At 39.5% G+C, this 18518-nt stretch overlaps 2 protein-coding genes across 9 annotated transcripts in view; both read left to right on the plus strand.

Moving 5' to 3' along the window:
• LOC111151509 (spindle and kinetochore associated complex subunit 2) overlaps positions 1 to 8842 on the plus strand; it is a 39572-nt gene extending 30730 nt beyond the window's left edge. For both annotated transcript variants that reach the window (XR_002640859.1, XM_022509539.1), the window contains 2 exons: positions 1413 to 1589; positions 7741 to 8842. Coding sequence is in view for 1 of the 2 variants with exons in the window: in XM_022509539.1 (XP_022365247.1) it covers positions 1413 to 1589; positions 7741 to 7809 (246 nt within the window). In the remaining variant the exon portion in view is untranslated. The remainder of the gene's footprint in view (positions 1 to 1412; positions 1590 to 7740) is intronic.
• A 3575-nt stretch (positions 8843 to 12417) lies between these two features.
• LOC111151430 (tripartite motif containing 37) overlaps positions 12418 to 18518 on the plus strand; it is a 141823-nt gene continuing 135722 nt past the window's right edge. For 6 of the 7 annotated variants that reach the window (XM_022509433.1, XM_022509437.1, XM_022509434.1 and 3 more), the window contains exons 1-2: positions 12418 to 12726; positions 14680 to 14781. In XM_022509433.1, the coding sequence (XP_022365141.1) occupies positions 12706 to 12726; positions 14680 to 14781 (123 nt within the window). In that variant the 5' untranslated portion in view covers positions 12418 to 12705. The remainder of the gene's footprint in view (positions 12727 to 14679; positions 14782 to 18518) is intronic. The other variant, XM_022509438.1, reaches the window with a different exon arrangement.

Here is an 18518-nt window from a genome sequence, read left to right on the forward strand (position 1 = left end):
GTATTATTATAAGACCTAGTAGGCTGGTGGAAATGGAGTGAGAAGAATAAAACTGATTTTGAAGCGACAACAGAGTCAAAAGGACTTAATTTCCTTCCAGCATAGGGAACATCTATTCATATTTGAAGTCTGTACACAGGGAGATATTGAGGGGTACCTGGCTGGCTCAGTTGGAGGAGCACATGAATCTTGATCTCAGGGTTGTGAGTTCAAGCCCCAGATTAGATGTAGAAATTACTAAAAAATATATAAAAACTTCAAAGAAAAACAAAAAGCAAAGGGAGAAATTGAAAAGGTCATAGAAATATAGGAAATTAAAGGATCTGGAGGATTTGGGGACAAAACAACAATAATAGTGATAGTGCTATAGGCAGAGCAAGGATCAGAATGTCCATAGGTGTTTTCCTTTTCGAGAGGAAAAGGCAGAAAGATGGAGTTTGTACTAGCTGTTTTCTGTTTTCTGTATAGTAGATGGTGAGGTCTTGTGTCAAGAAAGGGTGCATGGGAATTGGAGGGAGTCGAGAATGTTTGGAATAGTATTTTTTTTTTTTTTAAGATTTTATTCATTCATTTGACAGACAGAGATCACAAGCAGGCAGAGAAACAGGCAGAGCGAGAGGAGGAAGCAGGCTCCCCGCTGAGCAGAGAGCCCGATGCGGGGCTCGATCCCAGAACCCTGGGATCATGACCCGAGCTGAAGGCAGAGGCTTTAACCCACTGAGCCACCCAGGCGCCCTGTTTGGAATAGTATTATAGGGTTTGCTAAGGAACCATCTAGGAATGTAAATTACCAAGTGGTGGAAAGGACCCTTTACAAATGTCTCTTATGGAATAGTTTTTATTTATACTCTAAAATGAATTTGAAAAACCAATGTAACTTATAAAGTTGCTTGATTTGGCATGAATTTTGTACAGTGAGGTCTATTAATTGGTACTTCTACATACGTTAGCCCCATAACAGTATGTTTAAGAATTTTATAAGTAGTTTTAAATTGTCTTATTCTTTAAGAACAAATCAAAATATTTCCTTTACTCACCTTCTGAGTATTTAGAATTATATTGTTAAAATACTGTGTAATTATTGTGAAATATGTATCAAATGTTATGTATCTTATGTGACTTTTTTTTCTAATGTGACCTTATTTGCTTATTTTAATATTTCTATTTTGTGTGCATGTGTGGGTTATTTCTGTACCTAAGCTTTAATTTCCTTGAGAATAGGATCTAGGTCTTATAATTCTTTTTTCCCCTCCTCCCATCCTCTGTTACAGAGTTCCATAATTAAATACAATGTTCACTTAAATGAATGGTAGAATTAAATGGATGGTGTTGTATTTATTTTAATTCTTAAAAGAAGCTTAATTTTTCCTTTTCACTATTTAATATATATATTATTTTTTTTCCTGATACAGAAAAATCCAGTTACACTCTTAAAGGAATTGTCAGCAATAAAGTCTCGATATCAAACTTTGCATGCACGCTTTAAACCAATTGCTGCAGAGCAGCAAGAGACTAAGAACCGCATTTGTGCTACTGTCAATAAGACTATGACCATGATACAAGAGCTACAAAAGCAAACAGACCTGGAGGTAATGCTCTCAATTGACAAGTTGGATTTGTAGAGTTTTTTTGTGGTGTTGTTTTTTTAAAAGATTTTATTTATTTATTTGTCAGAGAGAGCACACAAGCAGGGGAAGCAGCAGAGGGAGAGGGAGAAACAGGCTCCCCGCTGAGCAGGGAGCCTGAAACAGGAGTTGATCCCAGGACCCTGAGATCATGACCTGAGCCAAAGGCAGTCGCTTAACCAATTGAGCCACCCAGGAGCCCCCGGATTTGTAGAGTTTTAATTTTTTTTTTTTTTAAGATTTTATTTATTTATTTGACAGGGAGAGAGAGCCAGAGATCACTAGCAGGAGAGAATGGCAGAGGGAGAAGGAGAAGCAGGCTCCCCAAATGAGCAGGGAGCCTGATACAGGGCTCATCCCAGGACGTTGAGATGATGACCCGAGCCAAAGGCAGATGCCCAACCGACTGAGCCATTGAGGTATCCCAATTCTGAGTGTCTTTTTGAAAGATAAATCCCCATTAACTTTCATTTAGAGATTTAGTAGTCAGTTTGAACTGTTGATAGAAATGAGATTTTCAGCATGTGGGGGCACCTGAGTGTCTCAGTTGGTTAAGCGTCTGACTTGCTCAGGTCATGATCTCAGGGTCCTGGGATTGAGCCCTATATCGAGCCCCACATCACATGGGGCTTCCTGCTCAACAGGAGTCTGCTTGTCTCTCTGCCCCTCCTCCCACTCATGTTCTCTCTCTCCCTCTTTCTCAAATAAATTAATGAAATCTTTTAAAAAAATTAAGAAAAATAAGCATGTGGACTTGACATAGTTAATAAAGAGGTGTGCTATCTTGGATTATGTAGTCATGTTAGAAGAGAAAACTTGGTAGTGTTTATTAAATCTACCAGTTTTGCAGTTCCTGTAAGAACTAGTAAAACTGAGAAATGTGGAAAGCATCTGTATCAGTGACTTTTTTAGTTCTCCTTTTTTAAATTGAGTTGGTGAGCTTGGGTAAGCGTGACCTTCATTCTCTCCCTCCATCCCCCGTTCCCTTCTGATTTCAGGTAAAAATCCTTGTAATTGTGAGCCTCTATCACTGATTGTGTAAAACTCTTCAGATATGATGGAGTAAAATAAAAAAAAAAAATAACACAGTGTGAGCTGCTGGTCTAGACAGTATGATCTTAAATAGCCTAGAGAAGGATTTGGTAAAATTTGCGTTTACTATTAAGGCAAAGTTGAGGGCTTTCAAAAGAAAATACAGTGTGTATGTGGTTGGAATCAGAGAGTAGAGCTTAATTATGTGAACAAAAAATGGCCAATAGGTTTTCATTTTTGGTGTCAACTCAGATGAATTAACTGGGAATAGCTTCTTAGAGTGTTGTATTGAGGAACTGAGTCTGGGTATTGCACAAATGCAGTTAGGGGCAACATACATGGTTGGTTGGTTGGTTGGTTGGTTTATTTATTTATTTATTTATTTATTTGCCAACCCTGAACTATATTTGGTTTAAGCTACTTGAATTATGGGCTTTTAGTGAGAGTTAACCTTAAGGGTTCATTACTGAGGTTAATTTGGTCAATAATTCTTTGTATTGCCACTGGCAGAAAAGAGAACAGTACCCAATTAAAAGTATAAAATGATACCTTAGATGTATCTCAGATGTTAGGTCTTGGGGAGATGAATAGTAGAGGAGGAAAGAGCAATTAAAAAGGGTGGGGCCCCTGGGTGGCTCAGTGGGTTAAAAGCCTCTGCCTTCGGCTCAGGTCATGATCCCAGGGTCCTGGGATCGAGCCCCACATCCGGCTCTCTGCTCAGCAGGAGCCTGCTTCCTCCTCTCTCTCTGCCTGTCTCTCTGCCTACTTGTGATCTCTGTCTGTCAAATGAATAAAAAAAAAAAAAAGGGTACAGAGGGAATAGGAAGTAGGAATTTAAAACATTAAGGGTTTTATAATATGTAATATTACTAATATGTAAAATGCAAAAAAAGTATGTACGTGATAACCTCTATAAACACAGCTCAAGTCACATACTCTTTGTGGTGGGTGATCAGAACCTGAAAATAGAAGCACATAACAAGGGGCGCCTGGGTGGCTCAGCAGGTTAAAGCCTCTGCCTTCGGCTCAGGTCATGATCCCAGGGTCCTGGGATTGAGCCTCACATCGGGCTCTCTGCTTACCAGGGAGCCTGCTTCCTCCTCTCTCTCTGCCTGCCTCTCTACCTACTTGTGATCTCTGTCTGTCAAATAAATAAATAAAACCTTTAAAAGAAGCACATAACAAATCTTGAGAAGAGACTGGGTGTAGTTCTGGATGTACATATTAACATATATTATATAGAAATCCATAAATTTATTGAAGCACAGGATAAATTTAGGTGAGTGAAAAAAGAGAAAAGTCCTATTTTGAATATTAACTAAAAATTGTCCCTCCTGGATACAATCAATACAAGCTGTATTTCTGACTGAGATTTAAAAATGGTGCAGAAAATAGTTATAATAGTGATAGAGGATTTCAATCATCTAAATATCTGTAAAGATCTTCATTCATTTAAAAGAAGTGTCTATCCAAAAAAAAAAAAATAAATAAAAAAATAAAAGAAGTGTCTGTAAGGAGCAATAATTACATTGAAGGTAGAAAGCTAAGGGAGCTTTTACTTTGGATCACAGAATTACAAACAAGGAGAAATGACTGAAAGGTTGGTTATAGACCTTGAAAAAGGAGATCATATTTTAGATTCAATTGATAGCCATGTTGGGGAATGTTGGATATAATGGATCTTGTACATACTACTTTAAAAATGAGACAGTAGAAAGCTTAGAGGAATTTTCATGATCAAAATGTGGAAGAAAAGGGAATGCCATCTCTAGAGAGTTGTATAACCAGAAATAGTTCTATAAGACCACAGTTGTGTTTTTTTTAAGATTGATTTATTTATTTGAGAGAGAGAGAGAGCAAGCACACAAAGGGAGAGGGAGGGGCAGACTCCCCGCTGAGTAGGGAGCCCAAAGCGCCATTTGATCCCAGGACCCTAGGATCATGACCCGAGCCAAAGGCAGATGCTTAACTAACTGAGCCACCCAGGTAACGGAGCTCGGAGTTTAAAGGACATGTAAGGTAGACCTCATAAAGGAAGTATAAAACAAGATGTATTAGTCATAGGGACAGAACTGTGAGAATACTTAAGAAAGCCAAAGGCTTAAGTCCAGGCTTCTGAAATTTTCTAAAATAGCTAAAAGGCCCTTTAAATTATTTTGGGAACATGAAGAACAAAAAAGGGATAAGCCTATTTAGGGCAAATGGTGCTTTATTTATAGACAATAGAAAGGAAATAGAAAGTCAAGCTGTTCAGGTATTTTCTTGATATAATCTTTATCAAGGTGCGTAGTTTTTCACTTGCAAGGATAGAAAATACATTTGAATTGGTAATATTAAAAAATAGTACACGGGTTGATAATACTAAACAACAAATAGGGAGATGAGAACAGAAAAGGAGATGAAATGAAGGGAATATGTATTTCCTTATCTTTTTAGTTAATATGAAGACATTAAAGTTTTTCTTTTTGTAGATTTATTTTAGAGAGCAAGAGACTATATGAGCAGGGGGAGGGGCAGAGGGAAAGCAGACTCCTTGCTGAGTGGGGAGAACCTTGCTGGGCTCCCCCCGCCCCCCCTTCTCCCCCCCCTTCCCCCTCCCCCCTCTCAGGGAGATAATGACCTGAGCCAAAACTGAGTGGGATACTTAATGACTGAGCCACCCAGGTGGCCTAAGCTATTAAGGTTTAAATACACTTAATTATAAAGGTGACTGCCAAAAGACCAAAAAAAAAAAAAAAGACTAGATTTGTTCCAGAATAAAAATTAACAAAACAAACCCCTAAAACAAATATAATTCAAAAGGCATTAAAAATAGAATGGTGTGCCTGGATGCTTGGTGGTGCAGTCAGTTAAGCGCCCAACTCTTGGCTTAGGCTAAGGTTGTGATCTCGGGGTCATGAGACTGAGCCCCCCCCGCCCACATTGGGCTCTGTATTGGGCATGGAGCCTGCTTAAGTTTCTCCACTACCCCTCTTGTGTGTACTCTCTCTGTCAAAACAGACAAACAAAAAAACAAAGAATGTGTGATATTTCACTGATGCTCTAAAATATTTGTGTTAAGGAAGAAAATTTTCTACAAGTTTTGGATTGGTTAATTCCTAGAAAAATTCTTTGAAAGTTTATGAAATGGATGGTCTGAAATCCCTTGAACAGTTATCACAAAGACAAACATGGACTCACAAAGTCTCTCCAGAACCATTTCCTGTTTTTGTTTTTTTTTTTTAAGATTATTTATTTATTTATTTGACAGGCAGAGAGACCTGCAGAGAGAGTTGGGGAAACAGGCTCCCTGCTGAGCAGAGAGCCCTATGGGGGATGCAGGGCTCCATCCCAGGACCCTGAGATCATGACCTGAGCCGAAGATAGAGGCTTTAACCCACTGAACCACCCAGGCACCCCATCCTGTTTTTGAGATAGAAGAGTGACATTCTGTAACAATGTGGGTTGCAGTAAGGCCCATGATTATTTTTCATTTTATACATATGAACATTTTTGGTAAATGTTGGCTCGATTAGCCAAACCAGCTGGGCAGCCCAGTTGCCACATGTGGCTACATAAATTAAAATGTAAAGTAATTAGATAAAATTAAAAATTCATTTCTTCATCTGCTGATTAGACTACATAGATACAGAATATTTTCCATATCACAGAAAGTTCTGGATAGCACTGCTCTAGAGATTCTTATTCTGTAGGTATGGTGTGTTCCAGATTTGGCAGTCTCTCTAGAGATGACCTATATAGTTAGGCAGAGTTTTAACTTTAATTTTTAATTCTTTCATGCTGCATCTCTAATAATTTCCCCGTTAACCCTTTATTTTAGCTAGCCTGTTGGTTATTGCTATGTGGAAGTCCTTTATAAACTTCCTTTTGGCTTTTCTTTGCCCCTCTGCTTTTGTTCCTACCTGCTCTTGGTGGATACTGTCTGCTGGGTAGTTTTCTCAGCATTTGTTCTCCCTTGCTGCCAGATAGGATACCGGCCTGGAGATGTGTGCTATCCCTCACTTGTGCCCAAGGTAAAGTTGGTGCTTTCCTCAGCTTCCTGGGGTGGTATCTGACTGGCAAGAGGAATGGATTTTCCTTTAACTAACATTGGTTCAGGAATGGATTTGTAACTCATATGGCATGTGAGGAGGGAAAGTTTGGAAGTAGGAAGTTAGAGTTTCCTCACTGCTGAGAGACCTGTGGGAAGAAAAAATGCTTCTTTTGAACATTGTGTATAGACATGATTCCTAGCACTGCTTGGACCATTTTTCTAATCATCTGAGAATAAAGCCACCAGGCAAGGATATTAGATAAAGTGGAAAAAATGAGTCTTTAATTGAGCTGCTAAATAAACCAGTCCTGAAGTCTGCCCTTTTTCTGTATTTATTGTGCAGTAATAAATTTTATTATTAAAATAATAATAAATAATAAAATTTATTATTCCATTTTGAAATGTGTTCCTGTTACTTGCAGCTAAAAACATCTCAATTATCCTTCAAAATTTAGCTCAAGTCTCCAATTTTGAGGAAACTTCCAGACTATCTTGTTCACATTTCTTTTTCAAGATGCTTTTAGAATATGGCATTCAAATGTGACTTCTTTAGTTTTGTTAAACTACAGCCCTTAACAAGCCTGGTTGGGCCAAGTCTTCAAGTCACCCCATTTTGGGTGCTAAATTTATAAATGAGGAAGCTTTGGATGATCCCAGATTCCAGCCATACTAATCGTCCTTCAGCTACTAAGTCTTCCCAACTGAATTCCTCTTTGGACCATCAACAAGCCATCCCCACTGTGCCCTGCCTGAATTTCTGATCCCAATTCCATGAACATAATAAAATGGCTATTGTTTCATTAAAAAAAAAAATTAAAAAATGACAATCCTTAAACTGTTTGGTCTTGTTTCTTCAACTTAATTGCAAGTTCTTTGAAAGCTCAGACATGAAAAGTACCTTGTATCTAGATAGCCAAATCTGTTTTTATCCCTGCCTTCCAAAATTTGTGCTCATAGACATAGTATGAGTTTATGGAAATATAAAAGTAGAAGTTAATTAAATTAAACATGTTTTAAAGATTTTGAAATATTTTGTCATTTGCTTTTTAGCTGTCACCACTGAGTAAAGAAGAGCAAACTGCGGCAGAACAATTAAAATCTTTCATGTCAGACTTATGAAGAAATGGACTTGCAAAAGGGAATTCTGATGAAGAAGAGATCCATTCCAGAAAGATTTAGGAATATGTCTTGTTAGCACTTGATGACTAGAGGTGGGAGGATGGAGAAGATTTGGTTGTGGTCACTGGATAATGATGCCTTTTATAAGAGAGGGAACTGTAAGAAGGGCAGATATAGGAATAAAGTTTAGCCAAAAGGATGGAATGGGAATAAAGAGATTTAAAAATAAATATCACATGTAATTAGTCTTATAATTTCAAGCAAGGAAGTCACATAACTCTATTTTGCACCTATTTTTGTGTAGTTGGGATAACATGAATGTCCTGGCCTATCAAGAAAGGATATATGTACTATCAGATGTGAATGAGCATGCTTTGGAAACTAAAGGATAGAAAAAATATTTGTATTACATTATACATATGTATATAATTTTATTTTTGAAAATTTTGAGTATAGATAATGGTCACATTATTGATGAGACTGCTAGTATGTGGCCTCTAGTCCTCCACAGAAGCTAACTTTGGTAATAATAAATGGGCTTTTCTGTGATAGCCTTACTTTCTTTCCTCTATTCCTTCTGCCTGCTAATGTTGAGCAACATGAACTGTGACTTCAAATATTGTTTTAGACTGTCTCTTTTGTATATCAACACTACCTTTGTTCTCCTTCAGCCTGTATTACTGTTAATTGCTCATTCTATATGGAAGCTAAGAAAGAGAAATCAGAGGATCACTGGCAACTGCTGCTTGCCAGTGTGTGTGTTTGTGTGAATTTCCCTATTCATTTTTAAATAACTCTTAGATAATTATTGGCAATAAGGTAATCTAGGGACAGATGTTAATCACAGGCTTATTTATACTAGCAGTACACACACATACCTAGCTAATGGCAGGTAAACAGGAAAATAATTCATGGTGTATCCATAAAATAAGAGGTGAAGCTGCCAATAACTTATTACTCTGGGAAATGCTGAAGTTATGTTAAATGGGAAGAGGGGAAGCAGAGATTTCAGTTTTATAATTAAGATTGGGCTTTGGAGTCTGAGATGTAAATAGCAGGTTTTATTTATTTATTTTTTTAATTTTATTTATTTATTTGTCAGAGAGAGAGAGGGAGAGAGAGCAAGCACAGGCAGACAGAATGGCAGGCAGAGGGAGAAGCAGGCTCCCTGATGAGCAAGGAGCCCGATGTGGGACTCGATCCCAGGACGCCGGGATCATGACCTGAGCCGAAGGCAGCTGCCCAACCGAGCCACCCAGGCGTCCCAATAGCAGGTTTTAAATTCTAGCTATGGATCCTGAGCAAATCACTTCTGTGTGTCAGGATGACTGGAAGCACAATGAATGGTAAAGTGTTTGAGTTTGATAATTAGTAATCCTTCAGTGAATATTTCTGTATATGTAATAAAAATGAGGCATTGAAAAGACTAGGAAAAATGCATCAAATATTCTGCAGGTTATAGAATTATACTTTCATGTAATTAAAAATTTGTTATGAGCATTTTATTTGCCCATTAACAAACTTGTAATAGGTGATAAACAGGGTTGGGAGAGTAGCTTCAGTTAAAATTGTACTGTGCAGTTTGAATATTTAAAGAACAGAAAACTCCTATTTTTTAAATTACAGAGAAATAAGTCACACTTCAGTAACACATTTTCTTCAGTACTCCGGCAGTTAATATTAAGGAAGTTTTTATCCTGGAATGGCTCTGGGATGTGATGTTGATTAGTGGAATTAAAAAATAATAGTATCATACTACTATCATATCATAATACTAGTATCATAGCAAGTTCCTGGAGTTTTTCCTCTGTGACTTCCTTCACAGTTGTGTTTTAAATGTTGGTTCTTTCTCTCAGTCCCCTGAAAACTGTTCTCTGCGTACTTCTCTATAATATACATTAGCTTCCCAAGTTTCATTTATTGACTCTTTGTGGATGATTCCCAGATATAACTTCTTCCATTAGATCTAGATACAAATTTCCAATAAAAATGACTACCTGAATATTCAAATTGATCACGTCCCGAGTACTTCCTGATTTAATTTTGTCAGTGGGCACTGTTTTGTTATGTGGAATTAAAAAGTTTGCATCCCTTTATCTTTTTTTTTTTTTTAAGATTATTTATTTATTTATTTGACAGAGATCACAAGCAGGCAGAGAAGCAGGTAGAGAGAGAGAGAGAGAGGGAAGCAGGCTCCCCGCTAAGCAGAGAGCCCGATGTGGGGCTCGATCCCAGGACCCTGGGATCATGACCTGAGCTGAAGGCAGAGGCTTTAACCCACTGAGCCACCCAGGCACCCGTCCCTTTATCTTAGTCAATAAAATCTTTCTGAAATGTTCTGAGTATCCAACCTCCACTTTATCTTCACTTTTACTATCCTAATTTAGGTCTTGTATTTCTCACCTGGGTAATTATTTTCTATGTGACTATAGTGTTTTTAATGTCTTAAGTTGTAAGTAATACAAATTAATTTTATCTTTTAATACAAATTTAATTTTAGGAAATTAAAAAATACAAGTATGTCTATTCTCCAGAAATTATCTGCAGTCTCTTCAGATGTTTGTACATATATGCAAATTAAAAATAATTTTTTTTTACAAAAATAAGTTGATACCATATGTTGTACTGCAGCTGCAATTAAGTTTTTTTTATTATAAATATATTTTGGATATTTTCATGACATACATCTGCTATTCTTTTGAACAGCTGTAATCAATATATGGATATACCATGATTTTTCCATTTTCTTATTGCTAGGCATTGATAGACTGTATAATAGACAAGTTAGATTTGTCCAGGCGTGGGTGGGGAAAGGCAGCTAGGTTGGCCCTTAAGGAATTCTGATGGAGCAAGATCACAGGTTTCCCAACTCCATGTGGTGGTTTAGCATCCTCCCTGGACTAAATTCTTTTTTGCTTAAATTAGCCAGAATCTGACTTTGTGGTTGCAACTGATGACCCCTAATTGTATAGGTTTTCCAGTTTTTCCATTATTATGAACTACTGCAATAAATCTAAACATTTTTGGGTTCTTGGGCAAATATATCTATTAGTAAAAAATTTTTAAATATTTATCACATGTAATAATTTGTCTTATTTTTTCACTTTTCATTACTCGTTGAATCCCAAGTACAATACTGTGGTCCACAAATTATTATTTTTAAAAATTTGTTTTAAAGATTTTATTTATGTATTTGACAGAGAAATGGCGAGAGAAGGAACACAGGCAGGGGGAGAGGGAGAAGCAGGCTTCCCGCTGAGCAGGGAGCTAGCCAGGGGTCTCCATCCCAGGACACTAGGATCTTGATAGGAGCCGAAGGCAGGCGCTTAAGGACCTAGCCACCCAGGCGCCCCCAAATAATTTTTTTTTAATTGAGGTAAAATTCACGTAACAAGATTAACCATTACCCATTATTAAAGTGTACAGTTGAGGGAGTTTTAGTGCAGATTGTGGCATGCAAACATCACGACCATAAATAATTTCTAGTTAAAGACCTTTTCAGTCACAGATTAATCTTACTAAATTAAATCCCTGTCCATGCCTCGCATAGTATAAAGGGAACTGTTGCCCACTATTAGAAAGTCCAAATCTCTTGATACTTAAGAACTTTCAAGGTTATCGTTGGCTCTTTATATGTGTACTCTAGATTGGATTAAGTGTAATAGTTTGCAATAAATCACAAAGGAAAAATTAAATACAAATTAAGAATTTGATATAAACCCTCTGTCTCACTTTCAATTCCTGCTATCTTTAGACCTCGCATGACAGAAAATTGTATAAAGAACACGCCAACATAGTAAAGCTGAACACAGTTCTTGCACTTTCCATAGTCCCATAGCTACAGCTCACCTAGGACGGCAAGAGATGCAGTGTAGAGCGGTGTGGATCTGACCTCTACGGTTTGTGGTTCCATTCCCCCAACCCTAAAATAAGAAACTACACCGCTCTAGGCTTCACAATCTGGAGCTCTGAGTCGGTGGGGCGGACGTCTCAAAATCTAGAGCCCGGGCTTCCTTCCAGGAAAAGAACCACCAGCCTCGAATCCTATCCACCACGGTTTCTTAAAGGTGCGGACCACAATCCACCTGGCCAAATCAGCGACAGTGGCTGTTGAAGACGCGAATTTCGTGGAACAGCACCCTAGAATCACGGAGTCTGAATACCTAGGGGTGTGGCTGCGGAGTCAGCGTCCCACCACCACTCCAGGTGGTTCCAGTCTTTGGCGCGCTAAATTTGAGACCGGTGGAGCGCCGCCCTTCTCGGGAAGTGGGGCGTGGAGGGGTGACGCACATATAAGCCGAAAGCTCTCGGCAGCCTGCGCCTAACTGAGGCCAAAGGCACGCATCGCTGCGGCGGCTTGCAGCCAAATCTCGTGTGCGCCCCCGCACCCGCGGGAACTTGTCGCCCGCCTCTCTTCACTCCGCTCCCCTAACGCAGCGTCCTGCGCGCATGCGCAGCGCGCCTTCCCTCGCCGCCACGCCTTCGGCTGTCCTGGTTACGGTTGGTGTTTGCGAATTCCCTGCAGCACCTTCTTCGCTGGAGACCAGCGCCGCTGGGCTCTAGCAGCAGTTCCTTACGCGCGCGCCCGCGTCACGTGGTGCGAGGCTGCCTCGCGGCTGCTGGCTGCCGGCTTAGCGGTGAGGAAGGAGCGTGGCCACCGCTCGCCTCTCCCACTGCGCCCTAGGGCGGGTGCGCGGATAAATATGGCGAAGTGGGGGTAGCTGGCGCCGAACCCGACGCGATGGGGCGCGCAGGTGGGACGGTCGTCGGAGCCCCCTGACGTGGACGCCGGGCTGTTCTCGTCGGCTATTTGACGGGGCGACCTCGGGCCGGCGCCCAGTAGGTCAGACCACTGACTCCGCGGGTCGCCGAGGGCCCCGCCGAGAGCCGGAGGCAATGGATGAACAGAGCGTGGAGGTGAGGCGGGTTGAGAAGGGTGGTGGTTAGTTTTTCCCCGCCACCCGCCGAGCGTTCTTTATTTGGGGCGCCCTGCCCCAGTCCTCTCTCTAGTAGGGCACCCCCACCCTGACGCTGCTGCTGTGGTGAAGGGTGGCCCAGTGCGAAGGACGTGGTGTTAGGTCTGCAGCCCTCCAGGTGCCTTGTGTTCTGACCGCTTCCGAGGTGGTGCTTATCCTGGCGTTTTCTGGATGTCTTCGCGCCGGTGCTCATTCCCAGAGGGTTTTTGCAAACTGCAGCCTGGGCAGAGCAAAAGTGCAAATTCATTAGAAATGCCGTGCACTTGCTACCAGTTCTTGCGAGTTCTTGCGGGGATCCAAAACTCCCTCCAAATGGAATCATTCATTCCCTCCCACCGGTACATTTTGCAGAGTTCTGCCCTTCCTAAATTGAATGAAGATATACTGTTACTATCCTTTTTGTGGTTTTCCAGAACAGCTTATTCTTTTATATTTCACGCTTTTGAGTTGTGATTTCAAATGGTTGGGATATTTACGTAAAGGCCAGGAACATAAAAGAAGATTGCTTACTGGACGTAATTTTTAAAATAGTTGTCAAATTTTGAACCTTCTTAATACTGAATCTTCGCTTCTTAGTAAGCGGCAACTGTATTACTGGGCACTTCACTTGAAAGTAGTTCACCCAGTGGTCTTATTGTCCATCCCCCGCCAGCGTCTGCATCTCACAGGTTCTTTCTTGTTCTGCAGAGTCATGATTAGACTCGCGAATAATTTTCTCCTTAATTCCTCATGCGAAAGTATTATAAAGGTTTTGTAGCGTTTTCTTGGTTTAGGAGAGTTTAATTCTTTTGGGATGGAGTAAAATTAAATGTGACTATGGTAAAAATAAACTTGAAATCTACAATAACCTACATTTCATTCTGTTATTTTGTCAGTTACTACCTAAATGGTTTCACCTGGGGCTTGCAAATAACACTGTTTTCTTTTATTTACTTTATTCTTTGCAAAGCCTTCATGGGGCTACCACTAACATTCTCAATAGGGGCAGAATCTCAGGCTCAAATAAGATGCTAATTGGTTGGAGCATCAGGGCAGAAAGCCAGATTTCTGTATTCTGAATTAGTTTCTCTCCTGGTCAAAGTATACTGCCATTAGGATATGTATCTTTTCTAATTTTTTTTTTTTTTTTAAATTTTGAAGGCAGCTCACCCCCCCTTAGGGAAATTGCAGGACAAATAAAAAGTTCATATTTTTTACTCATAGAGTTCAACTTTTTTTCTTTTGTCTTTTCTTTCTTTCTTTTTTTTTTTTTTTTAAGATTTTTTTTATTTGAGAGAGAGAGAAAGAGTGAGCACACAAGCAAGGGGAAGCAGCGGAGGGAGAGGGAGAGGGAGAAGCAGGCTCCCAACTGAGCAGGGAGCTCAGTGGAGGGCTAGATCCCAGGACTCTGGGATCATGACCTGGGCCAGAGGTGGAGGCTTAACAGACTGAGCCACCCAGGTGCCCCCTGCTTTTATTTTTTTACTGTTTTATATCATAAGCATTTTTTCTGTATCAAATAATTCAAGAAGTATTTCTAGAGACTATTAAAATCTATGTTAAGTGTCATAATTTTTTTAACTGTCATAATTTAATATTTTAAAATTTGGGCTACAGCCACATTCTTGCCATTATAATTTATGCCTTATTGGAAATATTTGTGCATAAGACTGTGTGCATAAGGCATTTCATGCCCTTTCCTTAGAATAGAACCATTGTGAAGCTTAGAGAAAGCACTTTTTCCAGGAGATTTTCTGAGGCACACTGGATCTTGACTAACCCAAGTACTGATGTGGAATTTTTTGAAACAGATGATATCAACTCAAATATAAACGTTGAATGAATAACTTTAAGCATGCTTTTTACTTTTGATTCAGTATCTAACTCTGGTGGACCTTACATCTTTTATTTTCAGAGCATTGCTGAAGTTTTCCGATGCTTCATTTGTATGGAGAAGTTGCGGGATGCACGCCTATGTCCTCATTGCTCTAAGCTTTGTTGTTTCAGCTGTATCAGGGTAAGTTGTATTTCTTTTTATATGCTCTTGGTGTATATAGGACATGTTGTAAAAATTAACCATTTTGTTTATCTTTTTAAAATTTTACATTTTGGGGGCGCCTGGGTGGCTCAGTGGGTTGAGCCGCTGCCTTCGGCTCAGGTCATGATCCCAGGTCCTGGGTTCGAGCCCCGCATCGGGCTTTCTGCTCGGCGGGGAGCCTGCTTCCTCCTCTCTCTCTCTCTGCCTGCCTCTCTGCCTGCTTGTGATTTCTCTCTGTCAAATAAATAAATAAAATCTTAAAAAAAAAAAAAAAAAATTTACATTTTGTGCCCTTTTCAAAAATGTCTTTTTTTTTTTTTTTTAGGTTTTTATTTATTTATAAGAGAGATAGCGAGAGGGAACACGCGCATAGAGGGGCTCTATGGGGGCTCAGTCCCAGGATGCTGGGATCATGACCTGAGCCAAAGGCAGATGCCTAATGACTGAGCCTACCCAGGCACCTCTTAAAGAATGTCTTAAATGAATGTTCCTTAATAGGGAGACCATCAGTGTATGTTACTTGGTACTGTGGAGGTTAATGATCAGATGATTACTGCTATGAAATGTCTAAAAATCAAAATCCACTGTAATTTTTTAAAAGACTTTATTTGAGAGCGAGCATACAGGTAGGGAGAGGGGAAGAGAGAGAAGGAGAAGCAGACTCCCCACTGAGCAGGGAGCTGAATGGTGCTGGATCCCAGGACCCTGGGATCATGACCTGAGCTAAAGGCAGATGCTTAACCGGCTGAGCCACCCAGGTTCCCCCCAAACCCACTGCAATTTTAGTATATTTACATTATTAAATAACAAGTACTTACAAAGTGGTTGCCTGCACTGTGTTTGGGATTGAGGAATTCTAAGATAATGGTGAAGTGCTTGCCCTTCTAAGATAATGGTGAAGAGCTTAAATCTCAGTGAGAGAATGGACTCTTGATATTTGAAGAATGTATAGTGTCAAAAGAGGCACTAACAAACTGCTGTGAGACTCAAGAGGGAGAGTTTATACTGTTAGAGTAAGGTAGAGAAAAAGTAGTAATGGGTTCAGGGGCTAAGATTAAAATCCTATAATCTTACAGATATAAGAGACTTTAGAGATTAATCCATTGCTTTAAAACTTAAATGTAGGTGAGTTCCTCAAACAAAATTGTGAGGAAGCCTAAGATGTGAAACAGAAGAATTTATTTTAGTGTGTATTGGGGGGGGATTCAGTAGCACATATGCAGATCACAGTTGAAACCTTTCCTGCCCCCATACTCTTAGTAGATTATGTCCTTTACTAAGAAAATCAAAACCACCTAACATGCTTTTCACCTCAAAATTTCTCTTATTCCTACCTAAGGAAGATAGATAACCCTTTGTCGAGAGTAATATCTGAACACATAAATCATTTGCTTCTAGTCACACGGCTAGCAAATAATAGAGCTGGATTTGAATCCAGGAAGTCTGGCTCTAGATCCTGTCTTCTTTGCCACTACACTGTGTGCAAAAGACCTAGGTTTACATATCATCCTAGTTCTCCCACTCATAAACTGAGAAACTCAATTTTTATTAGCCTATTTCCTCATAGAATGAAGTAACAAGATTTATTTCACAGGATAGTGGTGGCATTAAATTAGATAAATTAAAAGGTAATTTAGAAACTGTAAAGTACTATCCACTTGTAAGGAGTTAAAATTTTATTGTTAAAATAGCAACTAACCTGTCATTTGTTTTATAAACAGTAAAGCTGAAACTAGGGAAATTAGGTAATTGGCCTCTATCACTGTAGTTAATTAAGTGGTAGAGTGTGTGTCTGAGCTTGGCTGTTTTGGTGAAGGTCCAGTATACGGATGACCTGTGAATATTACCTAAACCTTATTGATTCTTCATTTCTTCATTGTTAATTCCTTCTAGTCCTTAAAGCCATATATTTTTTAATATTGCTGCTGGCGTCCTATACTTAGAAGTGTTTGAGAAAATTTCATTTACTTTGGGAAATTTGATTTGCTCTTGCAGGTTTAACTGTGGTCTTTGTGTGTATGGCTTTTAAATCTATTCCTTTGGCATATACCTTCCAGCATCTTGACTGTTGTTCCAGATCAAATTCTGTTTTTTCAAATTGATTCTTTTTGACCTCTTTTTGTTCTGTTCTGCCAGTGTCTCAAACTCGAAACCCTTTACACCAATGATTTTTAAGTTTTGTCAGGTATTATCTCCTGCTGTCACTTATATCTGTCCTGCCTATGAATTTTTCTTTAAGGTTTTATTTGAGAGTGAGTGAGTGAGTGAATATGAGCATGAGCAGGGGGAGGGGCAGAGGTAGAAGCAGACTCTTGGCTGAGCAGGGAGCCTGACACAGGTTCCATTTCAGCATCCTGGGATCATGACCTGAGCTGAAGTCAGATGCTTAACTAAGCCACCCAGGTGCCCTGGTACCTATCCATTTCTATTATTACCATCCTAGTAGAGAAATACAGACATTTATTATCTCTTGCTTAGATAATTATAATTACCTTTTAATTGATATGTCTTGAGTTTTCTATATCTCTGGTTCATTTTATATCCTGTTGCCCTATTGACGTTTTCCAGTAATGTCATTGTTTTTTTTCCTTCTCAAGCCTCAAATTCATTGCCTGAATCTCTTAGAATATTACCTTTATATTCAGACCATCTGGATAATCTGGTTCTAAGCTTTCTTTCTAAAGCTGTCTCAGTTCCTGAATGTACCATAGATGTGTTTGTTCATTCAACACATATTAATTATATGCCTACTTGGAGTTAAGCATTGACATCCCAGGGAGTTGACTTATTTATATAATAGTTTGTTTATAGACAAAAAGGTAAATAGACATATGTTAGATACCAGTAAGTGCTGTGAAGAAAAACGAAACTGAGTAAGGTATAGAGTGGGGACTTTGAGGAGGATACGGGCAGGTTGTTAGTTATTTTAGATAGAGTGGTCTGGGAAGGTCTCTGAGGAGTTGACATTTGAGCAGAGACCAGAATGGAATGTGGGAATGATGTGAATATCTAGGGGAAGAAAGTCCCAGGCAGAGAAGTCAGAAGAGGCAAAGGCCCTGAGAGAAATAGCAAAGAAACCAGTTGGCTGGAGCAGAGTGGAAAGAGGGAGATGGAGAGGAGATGAGTTTGGAGATGTAACTTAGGGCCTTCATAAAGACCTTGGATTTTATTTTAACTATGATGGTGACCATTGAAAGCTTTTGAATGATACAAAATAATTTTCAAAAACTATCACTTTGGCTGGGTGTAGAAAGTGAACTGCAGGCAAGTGGGAGAGAAAGTGAGGAGACTAGTTGGGATGTGTTCTATTAGTGAAGGGTGAATGGTGATTTAGACTAGAATGCTAACAGTGGAGGTGGTGAAAAATAGGGCAATTCTGGATATGTTTTGAAAGTAGAGCCAATGGATTTGCTTAAAGATGGGACATGAGGAAAATTTTATACAACATTTGGATGAATTAATGGTTTTCTATTCTGAGATAGAAGAAATTTGGGGAAGGACAGGGTGAGGTTGAGTAGATTATAGATATACAAGTTTTTTTGTTTTGTTTTTTTAAGATTTTATTTGAAAGAGTGAGAGCAAAAGTGCATGAGTGGAGGGGAGGGGCCCAGGGAGAGGGAGAAGCAGACTCCCCACTGAGCAGGGATCCCAACATGGAGCTCGATCCCAGGACCCTGGTATCATGACCTGAGCCAAAGACAGACATTTAACAGACT

The sequence above is a fragment of the Enhydra lutris genome, unplaced genomic scaffold, assembly GCF_002288905.1.
Source record: "Enhydra lutris kenyoni isolate GAN:26980312 unplaced genomic scaffold, ASM228890v2 scaffoldscaffold26, whole genome shotgun sequence".
Lineage (NCBI taxonomy): Eukaryota > Metazoa > Chordata > Mammalia > Carnivora > Mustelidae > Enhydra > Enhydra lutris.